The sequence below is a fragment of the Fulmarus glacialis genome, unplaced genomic scaffold (genome assembly GCF_000690835.1).
Source record: "Fulmarus glacialis isolate BGI_N327 unplaced genomic scaffold, ASM69083v1 scaffold18077, whole genome shotgun sequence".
Lineage (NCBI taxonomy): Eukaryota > Metazoa > Chordata > Aves > Procellariiformes > Procellariidae > Fulmarus > Fulmarus glacialis.
In genome coordinates, this window is record NW_009225319.1 from 26,520 (window position 1) to 44,429 (window position 17,910).

Genomic DNA, 17,910 nt, shown 5'->3' on the forward strand with positions numbered 1-17,910 from the left:
ATTGTCTTGAAAACTCCAGTAAAGAATTCAGAGGGGGATACTTATAATTGCAGTAATTCCTTCCAGGCAGCTCACTTTCTCTAGTACCTTTCAGGTAGCAGAATACAGTCATACATTTTGTTCATATGCAATAAATTCACTCCAGTGACAGGAACAATCGTAACATTTACCTCTCTCCTGTTACTATGTAACATCCTTGGCCCAAACAGTATGCTGCAGCATCACTGTTCTGTTGGGCATGAAGGTGAGCTGGATTGGTCTGTTCACAAGAAATAAGTTGGCAACTGCAAACACACACTTAGGCTGAAACCACTGAAACCCACTGTTTGTGAAACATTTATTTTTCTCCTTAAAAAAAAAAAAAAAAAAAAAAGAGAGATTTAACAGGTATTCGACAGTTAGTATCTTAGTTGTCCTGGAGAAGAAAGGCTGCTTTTGCAGGTGTTGATAATTTCTACTGCTTAGATAGCCCTCTCAGATTAGAGTCCATGTAGAAATCAAAAGGGCTTCAAAGCTGTTCTTTGATGTTAAGCTCAGAAAACCTGAAGGAACTTAGGCTTGATGTAACTGCTAACTGAGATAACTTTAAAGAATAAAGAAAACTTCTAGTTTATACATAGGACTGCTTTCCATGCTCCTGCGCATTTGTACTTCAGAAAAGTTAGACTCACAAGACCCGAGTTTCTAAACCAGCTTCACTGAATGTAGGATAAGAGGGTCATGACTACCTAAGGAGGACACCATTTAATAAACCCAGTGTTAACACCTTAGGAAAATGGCCCCTTAGCTAGGCAGAAAGATTCCTGCCTGCATTCAGTAGAATAAGAAGGAATAATAAAGTTCAAGTCAAAAGGACTTTAATTTTCAGAAGTACAACACTCCCTGGAAGCAAGTTTAATGAAAAGTGTGTAAAAGTAAAATGTTTCTACAGTATCCTCTACTTCCCCAAAGTAAAAGCTATTAACATTTTATGTTTGTGTTATGTTCTTTTCTTAAAATACACACACAAAAATATATATAAACTTTCTTTGACAGCATAATAACAAACACGAACATTTGCCCTCTTAAGCCACTGGGCAAAGCACAAATGTTAAACATGCTCTGAAGGAAGCACAAGAGCTACTAGGGTACAATTGCAGTTCAGGAAAAGAAAAAACAACAAAAACCAGATACAGGCAATGCAGAGCTGTCACCAAACCTGTGAAACTGGAAGTGGGGGCACTTAATGAAGCTGGTAGAAGACTGGTTTACACAGCAAGCAGCAAACTTCCAGAACGAGTTGCCAAATGAAGTTACAGAGGCCGATGTCAGCTTGTTCAAAGAGGATATGGATGAATTAATGGACAACAAATCTATAAACACTTCTTAAAGGGGATAGATGTGTGTACCTCCAAAATCCCCAATACAACAACTATGAATGAGGGAAATAAGTGAGCAGAAGTGGTCAAACTCACAACTCTTCCCAAATGGCATCAGAGGAGAAAAAAAGGTGCTAAATTGCCTAACTCAACAGGGTATTTCTTACAACACATTCTTAGTAGAAAGCAGAGATCAAATTGCATTAGATATTTTACAAAAAGCAGAACTATTTTGAAAGATGAACAAATGGATGAGATTTGTCACATCTTTTGCAACAAACCTCATCCTCCATTAGAAGCATTTAAAACTGTTTAATTGTCTATTTTAACATGGTATTGGTTTCTCCTACACTACACTAAAAAAATCTTTTTACATTACAAAATCAAAGATAAGATTCTTAAAGAAAAACATGGAACAATTTGAATTTTATATCTATTTATCTATATATCTTTCTGCTTTCCAAATATGTATCCCTTAAATCCACTATCCCTGAAAAAAATAAAAGCAAACTGAAATACAGCGACCGATGTTGCTTCAGTCTAGTTCTCAGTACCCATTGCTTTATCTGTTATTTTGTTTTGTAGAAGGCTGGTGCATAACATGAGGAAAATAAAAACCTGGTATTTTGGAAGACAATTCAGTTCTAACTTTGTCAAAAGCTACTAAAAATTCATTTCCTCCCTAATAGTAGAATATCTTCCAAAATTATTATGTCATTTAATATTTTTAATAATACTGAAAAGGCAGAAGTGAAAAAATGAACACAAGATATGACATTTCTGCTTCACTTTGAAGTCACAACATGCTACAAACCACTTTACTGTTTAAAGTTACAAAGGCTATTTTAATATGCTTCAAATTCCTGGGAAATATTTAAAGATTAATAAAAAGAACTACTACGTTAACAGTAGTTAATAAGACAACAAGCCCTACCTTTGAACTTTAAGCAGGAAGTGCTCTTTAGACTAAAGCTTATTACTTTCAGTATTACAGGTAGGTATTACAGTAAGTCAGAGCAAAACAACATTTTCAACTGAAACTCAAATGCTGATACAGCAGTTTTAGATATCACTCTGCAAACCTCCATAGGTCTATTCTGCAGGATTTCTACGGTATGATATTCCATACATTTTCATAAACTTGAAAGATATACTAAGATTTCCCAAAAGCACTTCTAGGCTATATACTGTATAAGTAAGGCTTGATAGTTTAAAAAGGATGGATTATAAAAAAGGGAAGTTTTGTAGGATATGCAAAATGAACTCAGATATGTTTTAAGTATACAGTGTTCTGATTTCTAGCCTGACCAAAAAAGTGTTAATTAGAAAAGCATGTCTCAACTCTGACCTAGAGGGTTTATGCTACTTCTGGTAGCCATAACACTTTAAGACTGAATTCATTCTACTTTAGTAAATTCACCCATCCCTGGTTGAGGGCAGTAAAAACCATCTTCACCCATTGTATATTTCAGCACTTGGGATCTTTTAATTTTTGAGGATTCATATGATGCTATATTATTACCTACTGCTAATAGTAGGTTAATCATGTTTTTTGGAGGCTGATCTAGCACACATGTAGCAGCTGTTTGTTAATCTAAACATTAAAATCTTGTGTCCAAATGGAAGGTAAAGTCTCTCCTAATGTACAGAAAAGTTTCATCTATAAAACCTCACACTTCAATTTTTTTTCCCACTTAAGTATGTTTTACAGTTTTATAATGGATGGACAATTTCATAGGATCACAGAATATCTCAAGTTGGAAGGGACCCATAAGGATCATCGAGTCCAACTCCCTGCTCATTGCAGGACAACATTGAAGCTTTAATCCCTATAGGTTTGGAAGGAGTGACATTATTTGAATATTTTAAACATGCCAACAAAAGCTTTGGTTTTGATCTTTAATCTTCCACATTATCAATGTTTTGTTTTAGTTGATACTGGGCAGGCCTGGACCATCAGTGATGACCACAACTGTGCTATGGTGAAAATCATGTAATGAATTCAATCTGTCAAAATCATGATAGTAATTGATTATGGCTGATCACTACGATTAACACAACAGCAGTGCTTGGAAACACTCAATCATTTGTAATCTCAACTTCTGAAGTTTTCAAACTGCATTTCAAACTTACAGTGTAAGTTTCTTACAGTGTAATAAATCGAACCGAGCATTGCTGATTCCATAATTAAAACATCTGAACAAAGCATCAGGAAGTCTTCACGGAAATGCTAACTTCAGAAGAAAGTGTGTAATAATGGCCCTTTTGAGAAACTACCTTTGGAAGAGTATAATGTATCTACCCTTAAGTCATGTTAATCCTATGGATGCGCTGTAATTATGAGAGCAAAGTCATAACTATTTCATTTTGTTTTAAACAATGCAAGTTGTTTTATTTATGCAAAATAACTATGTTGGTTATATCTGTTTCTTCATATTGGAGGAAATGTCTGAATTTGAATACCAACACAAATTATGGTTTATGTGCAAAGCTGCAGTTCAAAGTACTTTAATCATAAAACCGTAATTCAACAAAATGTTTTTTGCTATGCTTCATGAATAGGAAAAAACAAGTAAAACCAAAATATTGGGGGTTAAATCCATGCTATCATTACAATAGGTCAAAACTTGGAAAAAAACCCCAAAACCTAAACCTAAAACATTGTCAACAACTTCAATACCGAACAAAGGATTTACCAAAGAGTAAAACCAGCATTACAGAGCTGTTTGCTTTCTAAAGCTGCAAAATTACTACTCAAGCCTGCTGGAGTACTCATTTGCAAGTACTAATGAATATTAAAAACACATTTCAAATACTTCCTGTAAAACACACCAAGAAATTCCATCAAATGATTCTTCGCAGTACCTGATTCACCATTTTTGATGAATGTACTTTCCAAGGTCAAACCAAATGTTATGGGATTACCTGCCTTCCATAGAAGATCACACTTCAAACTCTTGCAGGGATTCTAAGAAGAAACTTAGAGCTAAATCTCTTGGTTTAGGGAGCTCTTAATACCCCTCTAGAGACAGCAGTTTGGAAAGCTAGAATAAGTGTTATAACACATAAAAGAATAAGGGAGGAGCTCTCCTGCAGTTTTCATATCGCTCCAGTTTTAATACGTAGCCAAATGCTATGGGATCACCAGGTAGTTTAGAAAATGTTAACTATGTCATAATATGGAGCCATGGTTGACTCAAGAAAGAATTTAATGCATTCTTAGGGGGGTGGTGGGAGGGAAGAGGCAGGAAGATCTATGAAATCTAAACTTATCCAGAAGTAATCAGTTCTAGTTCCCCAAAAATGCGCAAAAGAGGTAGCAGCATGGTATACTCTGTTTTGGCAGGCATAATATTCTAGATTTTCTTACTTCTATCAGTGAAACCCTTTCTCATTAAGCAGTCAGCTACAGCTCCTTTTTCAAGCATCTATTTCAATTCACTTCTCACCTCCTTAACATCTCATCCCACCTAAAATTATAGCTGAATGTTACTTTCCATACAAAGGTCAAAACCATTTTTATTAAACCAAATTGGTATTCAGATTTTGCCCAGCCTATTTCTTCATAAAAATTTTTAGTATTTGTTATTTTCATTGCTAAAATGAAGCAATGAGAAGCTTTCTTTTCTGAGAAAATGCATATGTTTAATTACAAATACACTTCCCAGGCAATGAAATTATGCATGCAAACAACATGATTTCCTGTGATGAGGTACTTCCAAACAGAAGCCTCCCAACATAAGCTTCTAGTCAAATTTAAGTTTCCATAAATCTTATACTGCAGAGCTAAGGAATACAGACTTGCATGGAAACAAACAAACAAAAAGGAATACAGCTGTGGCAAAAGTTACGCAAGGGCTAGATAACCTTTAGCCTTGACTATTTTTTTTTCTTAGAAAAGAAGTTGTAAGGATGCATTAATCCTTCAGATACAACAATATCCCAGGTACCTCTGTCAAATTACAATAGCTGGTGTTTCATTAGCTTATCAAAACTGGTAACATTGAACCCGGCTTTCAAAATGATGATGACAAATGGGCTTGCAAAAATATTTTCCCTATAGTTCTTCAAGAATAAACATGAAGTATGGTAATGATGAGAAAGAGACTACTTGTGGCTTTGCAACTAATAGTATAAGGCAAGTGTGGGTATAAGGAACACTAAGGGCTAGCTAAAGGGACTTCAGCTTCATCCTTCCCATCTGTTCCATGTCTCTTATTCTCAAATTTCATCTGAAATTCATCCATCCCCTACAAAAACAGTGCCACAGAGACAGCTGAGCGAGCATTTAGTACGTGGCAACAAGCAAACACCATCTGCCATTTACAAAGGAACACCACAGAGACTAGGTGAGCAGTAAAACAGAGAAACTGGGTTCTATTGTACATCTACAAAAACTGTAATCAAACCCAGGAGACCACCCTCTGGAACAGGTAGGTCACACTGTAAAAACACTGAAAAAATTCCCAAGGCAGCTGCTGAAGTGAAACTGAAGATATTTCAGTTCTGTCTCTTGATTTGGCACCAGTGTTTCTCCAGTTCCATAAACTAACACTAGGAACTAAATCCACAACAGAACTTGAATTTGGAGGCCTCAATTGGCAGGAAACTAACTACAGAAAATTAACTTGCAATAGGGACAAATGAACAGCGTAAACGCCAGGTCTATTGCAAGGAAGCAGTAGCAATATGCAGGCAAGAGTATTAAAGACTGAACAGCATCACCTGTTCTGCAGGCAACTAGTCTTTGCACTGGCTTAGCTGTAACATGGGACTGCAGCCTAATGTTGGTAGTGTGCTTATCTCACTCACTGATGGGACAGTATGGCAAGAAAGACTGCATACAAGCACTCCTTCACTCTTATGTGATTAAAACTGCTGCAGAACACCACGAATTAAACTTCTGAAGACAACTCAAGTATCTGGCTGGGCAGATTTAAACATAACTGCACATTGGCTGTATGTTACAAAGCATCCAGTGGCAATGCCTGCTTAATTAGGTCCCCCCCCATCTCCACAGACCCATATCAATCCTGACAAGGCTACTGATGAGGTTGTTTTTTGTAAGATCTTGCTAGATTCCTCACCCGTTTCCAAAGGCCGCCATACAAAATCCATTTTAGGGGAGTGGTGATAGCGTAGACACTCCTTATACCATTGAATGTTCTGTCTTGTCAAACTACAGCCTCAAAAACGGCTTTAAAACTGGAATATTTCAAATTGCCCAAGGAATGGGCCATTTATAGATCACACACCACAGTTCTCCCACTTTGTTTCTTCAGAAAGCAGCATGTTAAATTCTATCTCCCTACACTTACGAATGCCCAAAACAAAGTTACTCAAGTTAAGAGTTAAGGTTGCTAGTAAGATCTTTTGGATTTTCAGAAAGAAGCGTATTTATATGATTTTATATACATTCAAACCCGAGAGCCACAGGATTTAGATACAGGATATGCAATGCAACACAACTCTCCCAGCAACAGTAATTTTATTCAGAAGCTGACCAAACCAAGCCACAACTTCCATCATGGTGGTGATACTATGACTTGACAAACAATGTTACAGTTCTATTCCAGTTTGAACTCCAGCATGACGGAAAGTTGAATATATTAGGGAATGGCGGACGAAAGGTCTTCAAGAACAAGTCAGACAGTCATCTACTACAACAGCGGCATTCTTAAAAATGACTTGAAGATAACCTCTTGGGGTCCCTTCCAGACTTTTTAAAAATTATTTAATCTGCATGTTAGATATAGTCCAACCTGATTTACCTATGCTTTTCCTCAACATATTCCTACAAATACTGCAGAATAAAGTAGAAAGTTCTGCTTCTGAGACAGAGGGCTTGTCCAAGGTGTCACCCTGCTATGGTACTGTCAAACCAGATCGGTGCTTCAGGGAGCTCTTGAGAATTTGAAATATCTCTCTCCCTCCACTGCCTTCACATAAAACTTCAAATTGGATATTAGGAAAAAATTCTTCACAATTGAAAGGGTTGTCAAGCACTGGAACAGGCTGCCCAGGGAAGTGGTTGAGTCACGATCCCTGGAGGTATTTAAAAGACGTGTAGACGTAGCACTTAGGGACATGGTTTAGTGGTGGACTTGATAGTGTTAAGTTCACGGTTGGACTCGATTATCTTAAGGGTTTTTTCCAATGTAAATGATTCTATGATTCTATCGGTTCAGCTGTATGCGGGCTGACAGTGATCCTCAGATAAACCATTTGTATCTTAGACACAGTGTCACCACAGCATTCAAATTCCATGTGTGATAAGCATTAGCTAAGAACCCCAAAACAGTCGTTTCTGAGGAATAACAAGAGTAACAAACCATGCTTTATCATAGGAAAGCCTTGTTGAAAGTTACTTGAAATTCCATAAAACAAATTGCTGCTTTTTAAGAAACAACAGTTGGTGTAATGGCTTCAACTATTAGTATCATCTAGAGAAAATTGTATTAGTCACGTGACATATATATTAAAAACTTTTGTAGAGACTGAACTGGTAAAAGCCAGCGTTGGTCCCCCAGTACTTTTCACGTTAAGCTCTTACGAGTGTAAATTGTTTCTAATATGAGCTTAGAAGCAGCTTGACTGTGTTTCACTGTGCAACTGCATGATCACCAGTATCAACAACAGAAAGCGCAGATTTGCAGCAGCCCAGGCTACTTCAGCTTAAGATCAAGGGGCCACTCTAATCATTGTAGTCAGTTTAAGAGCTTAGAATCTTGATTCAGTGTCTCTACTATTTATACGTATATATTATCCTCTGAAAGTGAATTACGCCCAAATACTTTTAATGCTTTTACTGCTTTCAGTGGAAGATCGTTGAAAGAATGCTCCGCGGTCATACTACATGAAAGAGTAACCAGCTTACTTCCATCAGATGAATAAATCTTCTACAGTAACAGAAAGTTTACAGAAATCCTGGAAGTGACCTTGACTAAGTTAATCTTTTTCATATTTGATACTTTTATTAAGGTATATTTTTTGCATTTTATGTCCGATTAATGTCTGAAACATTTCTTGGAACACCCCTCCCCCTCTCAATAGCTCAAAAGTCTCACATGAAAGGTTTACGAACATCCCCATGATTCACGTACTGTAGAAGGCAGTACAGAATGTTAGCTTAAAACAATTCAATTTCCAAATCAACAACTGCATCCAACATAGAATTATTTATATTAAATCTAATCTTAGCAGGTGAAGAGGAACAATCTCTTATTCCTCACATAATTTTAACTTGATCAAACTGCTAACTTTTTTATATTTGTGGTATGCAAACAGACTAAGGAGATATGCAACACCGTTCATCGGTTCTCCAAACTTGTGAAAGTACAAAAAAAATACTCATTATTTTTGTTTTCCTCTTTAAAATATGTTAAGGAGGTTATTGACTTCTAGTCCAACAGCTTAAGGGATATTCTATGACAGGGGCCACATATGCAAGAGATCAACTAACAGGGTAAATAAAGGCAGCTGAAAGTAGGTACATGTAAAATAATGAAGCTTCTTAGCATTAAGTAGAAGTGTAGTATTTACAAAAGCAACAAAGACCAGCTTTGAAGAAAAATCTTAAGTATATTAGTCCATCATTTGTATTTGCAGTTCCACAATTTACATACACCAACATCAGACATTCAATGTTTGTCCTGCATTTGGAGTAACAATAAAATACACTCCACTCCAAAAGTAGCTAGGAAGAACATTAAACAGTCAAAGTTAAACAGTCAGTAATTTTTAGAACTTTCAGTAAGTGTTGAACTACCTGATCTCCCAGGTATCTGCTATTAAAGAACATATGAAATCAGACTATGTGACAAACAAGGTGTGACAACAGATGTTCAAACAAGTGTCATAAGATAGCTGTATTAAGAGAAAGAACAACCTCTTAATATAAGATCTGCCTCAAACAGAATGAACTGATGAGCAAAGTTCCAGTCCATAAGTATTTCATCAGCTAGCCTACGTGAATGGAAGCAAGCAGATGTGGTGCAACATTTAGCTCTGCATGAAGAAATCTGAAAATAATACAAGCTTTCCCAAACTATCATGTTGCAGTAGCATTTTTCTAACCTCATCTCCTAGTCCAAGTTCACTTTCTTATAACATTCTGCACATCTTTGTAAGATTGCCTCATCTTTATGACTGTCAAGCTTAACCAATTCCATTCAAATTGTACCAAGTATAGAGATCAATACCTTCTCACAAACTGCATGAAGAATAGCTGGTTCAGAAGGACCTTAATGCCCTCGCTGACAGTGACTACAGTGAATGCACAACCCTTACTAGTTGCGAGACAATTCATGTGTGAACTCGAGTTTTGAGGCATTTTATTTATTATTTGAGCAATTTATTTAGAACGCAAAACACTTCAAAACAGAAATGGAAAGAAATACAATATGGGATAAAGGATACCCTTTTTTGTAACATGTATATAATGATCCTAAATGAAGGATCAGTCCTCACAACAAATTTAAGCAAGTAGGATGCACCATTTGAACACTAAATTAACAGTCACAGCATTTCTTCACAGAAGGGCATAACTAAGATTAGACAGGATCACAGAAGTGAAGAAAAGTGAAATTCATGCAGCATTAAGGCAGTTAAGGAAAACCATTTTACTTTGGAAGTGGCATATGAAAACATTACACAGCATGAAATCCTTTGGCCAAATGATTTAATTGGGTTCATATACTGAAAATGCACCGTTAACCTCCTCTTTCCAAAGTAAGTGAGGTGTAACAAGAAGGAGCACATGTGAATGGAGACAAAACATTGCTTGAATTAACTACTGCTTTGTAAAATGGATTACCTTTGTAATATGAATCAAAGGGAGAACAGAAACAGATGAAGCTTAATTCTCCCCAGGACAAAATTTACAAGCTCTGTAACAGAGAAAGCTTGCCTTCCTACTTTTACTTCCCCTCACTCTGCCAACCCAGATGGGTTTTCAGTCATCTGGCAAAAGCAGAGGGAAACCACACCTCTGAGCAACTTCACAGTGGAGATTCCATCACATGAAACACTTAAGCAGCTGCCAAAGCTAAATTCAGCTCCTCCCTGTCCGCTGAAGGAATGCATCTTTTTTCTTGCCTGATTTGCTGTTAATTGCTCTCTAGCTGGAGCTCACAATACTCTTAGTGGTCACTATTACTTTTGCTACACTGCAAAAGTCCTGGAACTTTCTCCTTCAATTATCTTCTCAACAACCAGAGTACCCTCTCTGGTTTAGCAACATAAACAGCATTTGTTTGATGTTCTGAACTTATCTGGATCATCATAATCTCATTGAAAAAAATCATATAGTAATACACTTTGCTAATGGATAACTTGTTCTAAACAAGTATCTAAATTTGTATCTCACCTTTGACAGAAGCAATTTCACACAGGAAACATGGCCCTCATAGACTGCTGATAGGAGTGGTGTGATATTATGTTTGTCTGGAGCCTGTAAATTGAGACACAGTTATTTGAAGCACAGTATCACACAGCATTAAAAGGTTTCACTTAACTTTTTAATTTTGTTTTGTCAACAGTAGAGTGAAGGTAAGAATTTAAGAATATTATCCAGAAATGCATTCCCTCAGAATTTTTTACTCTCCTTTCTAAAAAGAAAAGTCATTGTTTAAAAAACAGTCAAGTAACAGCAAGATATTTCTTCCATAAGACTTCTAGGTATCCCAAAGTTTGTCTATTTTTTTAGGCCAATGATAGAAATTGTGGTGTTTCAGCTGACAAATTTTGCCCAATTTAAAACCAGTACTCCTAAGTCTCCTGTTTCTCAGCCAGCCTGACTTCAGACACCAGTTTTGGCTGAAACATTGTTTGGGCTGTCTTCTCCTCTCTAAACTATAGTTTAGAATAAGAAATGGAGCAACTGAAATGTTCTTATTTTTTCCCCCATTTTTTCCTCCTCTCCAGTTAGAACTCCTGAGGAAGAGAGAACCTTTCCAGACACCAAAGAAAAAATCCAAGCCATTTTGATAAGGACTAAAGCTAAGATGTGTTGTACATCAACTTTCAGACAAGTATTCTAAAGCACAGTGTTAGGGGTGTATGGTTAGAGTATTTAGAAACTTCACTTTATGCACAACTAAAGTATTTTGAAGTGCCAATACAGCCCAGCCAAATCTTTTCACGACAAAAAGCCATGCATTTCAAGCTACAGCAAAATGACTAAGTTTGTGCAAGTAAGAATGTCTCCAAAAAAGAGAGAAGCGCACCAATTTAAACAGAGTTGATCTGCCCTGGCCAAGGATGCATTACACTGTCTTCTGAAGTCCCTTCCAACAAACTTTGGGTTATTCCATGCAAACTTTCTTTAGATGTGATTACTGGATTTATTTTTCTAATCATGGTCAAATTAAATTTAACCTTTTATAGCTACAAACAACTTTTCCTAGCGTGTCCAAAAAGAATAAAAATGTTTAATAAATGTAATTTTAAGCTTCTAACCTCTAGGAGACCACCTCTCAAGTATTTTTAAATGCATGAAATCTAGTTTGATTTAAGTCTTTCAGTAACCACTTAGGCACTTATACCAATCCCTTATATATGTGTGTGGGGGGAGGACATCCTAACACCCTAACATCTGTTTGCAAATCGATGTACATACATTAATATCAGCTCCTTTCAATAGCAGAAATTCCAGAATCTCAAGCTGTCCACAGTCTGCTGCATAGTGAAGAGGCTTCCTCCCACCTTCAAGTGTCCGGTTGACATCTTCACCCTTCAATGTAAACATAATCTAATAAGCAAAATTTTAGAGCTAACACACCAAGAAGAGCTTGAAAAAAAATCCAACACCTTCAAATATGCTGAAGAATGTGTAAGTTGCTCAATTTCCTTTCCCTCATCTATGCATTCAAGACTGTAAGACAACCTTGGTCCCTCCTTCCACGCCGCATCTCAAGTGTAGTGAGTACCCAAGTGCACTAGGTAACTCACGTGATTAAAAAAAAATTATTAGAGCTTGTAAAAATGCTCACATTGGCTCATTTTGCTTCTCCTTCCCCCCAGCTGGGATCCTAGTTATCTGGTTAAGTTACTTTACCTGCTTCTACACATACTGAAGTTTTACACACTGAGAAGCCAGATGCATAAAAGTAAGTCAGCTTCATAACTACCAGCGAGTACAGACCATCCATAACTTAAAACCCAATTATGAAACCAACCGTTCTGTTTTATAAATAGCACCTGCCAATTCTACATGACACAAAAAAGTCTGAAGACAGTCAACCAAATCAGGACACAGGAAGATGTATTCTAATACCACTCATACTAGTGGATTGAGACATCTCTTAAGGCGTAAACAAAATTTAATTTAGTGAGTGCCTAATCAGCTTTGTTTCTTCACCTTGGGTTGTGCAACTAAAGATAAACTGATTTGCCGCACTTCAGTAATGACAAGAAGTTACTGGAAACAAAATACTGACAAGCTATGTGGTAAGTTACTTCTTGTTCGTATGTGCAAGTAATGTTAGTATTTTAGGGAATGGCTAAATTTAGCATCATACCTCAAGTCCTGCATCTCCACAGAAAAACAATCAAAAGAATTTCATCTGCAGCATCAATTCATACTTCACTGCTGAGCCCCTGCAGTTCCCTCACTCCTGCTCCAAATCTCTAGAAAGTTCACAGAATAGAGGGCTTGACATATATCTTCCAGACATCACCTCCCTTCTAACAGAAGAGGAGATTGTCAGAAGGAAATCTTATTCTGCATTTGATGTTCTGTATTATCAGTTTTATACTACCAGTCAAATAACAAATCGACCTCAGAATTCTCCTCTCCTATCAATACAGTATTCATTTTTTCTCATAATATACCCTGCTGAAAGTCAAAGCAACACAACCATGTTTAACTTCAGGTGTTTAACTAAAACACTGTACATTCTGTGGTCTCAGAGATCAGGACCTGGTTCTCACACTATTGAAGGTCTGGCTTCAAAGTAGCATGAAGCAGCAGCAAGTAGCACAATGAAAAAAGCTCTGCAACTGCTGTTACTGACCCTGAAATATGGCTATGGATTCTGAAGCATGTTGGACATCAGGAAAAAGATAGCTTTACTTTTATCTATGATTTTCAGAACAGCAACAAATTGTACTTCTAAACAAAGTCCATCACAGCTTTAGCAATGTGGACTATCAACGCTGTACAATAGTTTATAACGTAAAATTCCAATATGACTAGATGAAGGCCTAACTCTTTATTCGCAACAACTTTACTGGTAAACAGTATTGTGATGTAACTTCTCTTTTGTTGAGTTTCAGTACAAAATGTTGGTGGGGATATGGTAACAACTGTGTTCCAATTAAAAAAAAAAATCATCCAGATCACAGTACACTAAGAGCATACAAATAGCCACACTGGTCAGAAAAGTGTATAAGGAAGCAGCATATACTTAGCTTATGTAGGAAGTTAAGCTCTACCCATATTCTTATTCACACCTTGCCATTTCCCATCAATTTAAAAACAACTGGCATTTAAATAACACATGATGTTTCCAGATACATACAGATTGGGATGCGTAAGTTTAGGAAGCCAACCATATAAAAGCCATGCAATCACTACCCCAAAACAAGCTCTAAAAACTCCTGCAATGTCTGACACATGCTAAGACATGGTAAATTAAGGGCTAAGGGAGAAAGACAAGCAAGCTAACTCCTGGGACAGCATACAGTAAAGCTACAAAGTTCACATTCAAAAAGAAATTTAGAATCATCATGTCTTAAGATTAGGACAGTACAACAAAGCTCCCTCTCCTTAAACTTATAAACATTATTTGGCTCATTGGCTTACACTATAGGATTTTTTTTTTTTTTTCCTAAAGAATATACCACAGATCCCTCTGTTCTCTCCTAAGCTGGTTGTGGAATGAATAAATTAAAAACTTTTGGAAGGACAAAAAACCCAAACAAACAAAAAAAACCACCACCACAACAACAAAACACACAACAGCCAAACACCAAGTTTTCTAAGTTTCCCTTAAAGACGATGAAAGCTTGTTTATAGGGGAGTACCTCGCAAACAGCCTGCAAACAAAGATGTCCGAAACACACGACTATGTGGATTTGAATAGCAGCACTGAGAAAATATATCAACAGCATGCAAAGTCAAACACCAGGACATGTTAGTCCAAATTAACAAAACAAAGATATCCGATAAATTACAAAAATAAAAAAACCCAAGTATTCCTAGGTTCTGCAATAAAGAAAGTCAAATATCCAGTTGTTTCATGGGTGTGAAAAGCCACTGTAAAACAGACCACTGAATGTTATAAAACTTCACTTGGCCTTTCCTACTCCCAGTCCAAGACATATAGAAGTAGGAAGGGAAGACAAATCAATCAATTTCATATACAGGGATCAAACCCCGGCACCTGCTTTAAATGCAGTCTCTAACACACGTATATCAGAATACTTGCAGGACTCTTCATAAACAGTTTCTCTCTGGCCTTTAGATCTCCTATTTACATTGCCTGGGGCATCGCCCCGTAAGAGCAGAAGTGGTTTCCAAAGTGGATGTGAAAACCTGAAGAGGTGTGCAAGACAATCCATTGAGGTGTGAGAAGAAAATATTTTTTGTACTGTAAAAATAGTTTTTATTTAATCTTTATCTCATCTTTAATTTCCATTTTTGGGTATGTTTTATAGTGTACATAATAGATTAGTACAGTAGTACATGTACATAATTTATAAATAAATATACAGATATTGGTGATGCACGCTCAATTTTTTTTTACTGACGGGGTGCATGATCAAAAAGGTTTGGAGACCACTGGTCTAGAGATCTATCTGTATCCATGGAAACAACAAATTATTTTTCAGAGGGAGTTTCATGCTGGAAGACTAAATAGTTTCAGTGGAAACTTTATAGGTCAACTAAAAAACCCCTAAACATTACCCCTACACACAAATTATTCAAATTAAAGACAAGCTGTTATAAAACTCACAAGAATATCCTTTAGTTCACTTTTGCAAAGGGAAAGTGGCTTTAGGCATGGAAATACTGACTTTTAAGAGAATTTCAATTAAAGATACAAACTTTCAATCTTTATCTACACCAGCTGCCATTTATATTAAGTCTCCAAGATACAAGTTGCATATAAAATGACCTATAAAACGGGAAAGTCAGAACACTGCTTGAACCCTCATGATCCAAACTGGTAGTACACTGGTGCCAAACACAGTAGTTACCCCAGCTGCAACAATAAACCTTTTGCTTGGTTAGTCAGTGATGTGAAACATATCTAACATCCTAGATAAGGTTGTCAAAGATTATCTAAACAAGCTGCTGTTATCCTTTAAGCTTAGGATATACAATCCTGTGGATGTTGATTTTTGTCTTCACTGGATGAGCACTCCAAGTTGGATTCTTTTGCTCTTCCACTTGAAGTATCCTGTTCAGCTAAGCCAGGGAGAGATGTTGACTTACCTGGGCAGCTGGGTTCTCAGTTTTGACAGACTGGCCAGCCATGACAGATCATATTTTGTGTAGGAAATGCATCTTCTCTGTATGATGGCATATAAAAAGTGACTGACTAGGGAATGCACTAGAGAATTCATGGATTCACATTAACAAAGAAATTGTATGTTATAGCTAAAGCAACAAGTTCCAAATGCCAATTCACATCTTCATATGATAAAAGAAAATCTAAGCATAAGGTCAAGATTTGAGCCCCCTCTCATAAATAAGTAAGGCAACTCTGGTGAAGGTGTGGCTAATTATGTCAACAGAACAAGGCAAAGTGGTCTCTCAAGCCCTGTAACAGGCTGAGGCAGGAAACAGCATAGGAAGTAAAGACTCAAAGAAAAGAGTTATCTCCATATAAAGTTTTCTGAAATTACTGTATTTTTGAACAATATTGGCAAAGACATCATACTGAATGTTATGAACTTGGGTATCAGCAATCTTATCAGGTGATGATTCTCAATACTGACCTCTGAGACACCAAAGTAACCAATATTTTGGTAGGCTGAAACTAAGACTGTACTAAATAGCTGCCAAAGGTTTTCTTTAAAAAAAGACCATACTCCGCACAGGCATATGAACTGCTAAAAAGCAGTTTTTTCCTTTACGCCCGCAGGAACAAAATCTTATGTGTATTAGACAAAAAGTTACAGAACAATTCTCCCAGGAAGTTCAATGGGACTTTTGCCATCTTCTAGAGTCTAACAGAGCAGCAACAAGGTTAATAATTATGAGGGTACTTTGAAGAAGACATCATTAAGTCAGAATCAAAGAATCATATCAAATCAAAATAAAATATACCTTCAGTCAAAGGCCACACCTCTCCTAAGAAGATTATTTATTTTCACTTTCTAGAGTGGACCTACAAATTCAATAACAATTGTGTAAATGTTTGTGCAAAGCCTCAGAAAAGAATTTGCCCTTGCAAAAGGAAAGACACGATCACCTCTTTAATGACCTTCCAGAATACATTGAATTTACTTAGTCAGATATTTAAGTCTAAGTCTGGCATAAACCACATCACTAATGTTTTTCTTTGCAGATCAAAGACCCAGAGCACCAGCTATGCAACAACATTAAAAACCAGTTCAACACATGAAACATCAGAACCAGCTGTTAGCAGGTATCTGCTTTAATCCCCTCTATTAAAATCTGATTATAGGTAAAGAAAAGCCTCTCTGAATCTCCAATTACTAAACAAGACAGCATGAAAGAAGATTTTTATAACATATTGATCTTATTGGTCCTACTTAGAAAACTCACATACATGGATAACAGCAGAATATTCATTTAGAAGGACTTTAAGTATCAGCTTCAGTTGAAGGCTGGCTATCAACTTCTCACTGAAGGACAGGAAAATAAAAGCTTGAAGCTCAGTTCTAAATATTTTCAAGAGTTTTCTCTGCTTTTTAAATAACTAATAGTAGGGTTCATTATAGTGTGCTCCGAAGGCAGCTATCGCCCACTTTCTGTAATGGAGCAATTCAATCCATAAAAAGATCTGTTCTAACTAATGTCTTAAGTGAGTACTGTCAAAATTAGTTACTCTTGAACTTAATTCTTCCACTATCCTCTATCACACACATTTTCCTTGCTCCACCTTTTCTTGCCAATATACCTACACAAAAATCCTGGTCGTGTCTCATGTCCTTTTCCAGTTTAACTCCAGTCAAGCTTTAGCTTTTTTAGTTCCACCCCTGCACACCCCTGGGAAAGGGCCTACATTCTTCCTGGGTACCCACCCCCAATCCCACTTTTCATGTTCCCCCTGTTTGTATCTGAGCTCACAGAGGAGTTCCCTGACAGCCAAGCTGTCCTCCTGTGAAGCCTGCTGGATGTTCCAGAGTAATCTGGAAGGACCTGCACCTTAACAGCTGCCTTGAATAAGTTCTGCCAAATTTAATTCCTTATTCTTCTGCAGCCCTAGTTAAAAGAATGAATCAGATTTCACTGACTTTGTCCCTAATGCACCTTATGATATCAGTTCATTGAAAATGTTGAATGAATAAGTTTAGTCATAAATTACAAGTTCTAAAGCACATTATTTTCCAGGCAGATTATTTAACCACACCAAAC

General features: G+C 36.8%; 1 protein-coding gene across 1 annotated transcript in view; it reads right to left on the minus strand.

The window, feature by feature from the left end:
* MTPN (myotrophin) overlaps positions 1-12,105 on the minus strand; it is a 14,598-nt gene extending 2,493 nt beyond the window's left edge. The window contains exons 1-2 of the mRNA XM_009582455.1: positions 11,977-12,105; positions 10,726-10,809 (exon numbers count right to left, since the gene is read on the minus strand). Of these exons, the coding sequence (XP_009580750.1) occupies positions 10,726-10,809; positions 11,977-12,105 (213 nt within the window). The remainder of the gene's footprint in view (positions 1-10,725; positions 10,810-11,976) is intronic.
* Between the last annotated feature and the right edge of the window lie 5,805 nt (positions 12,106-17,910).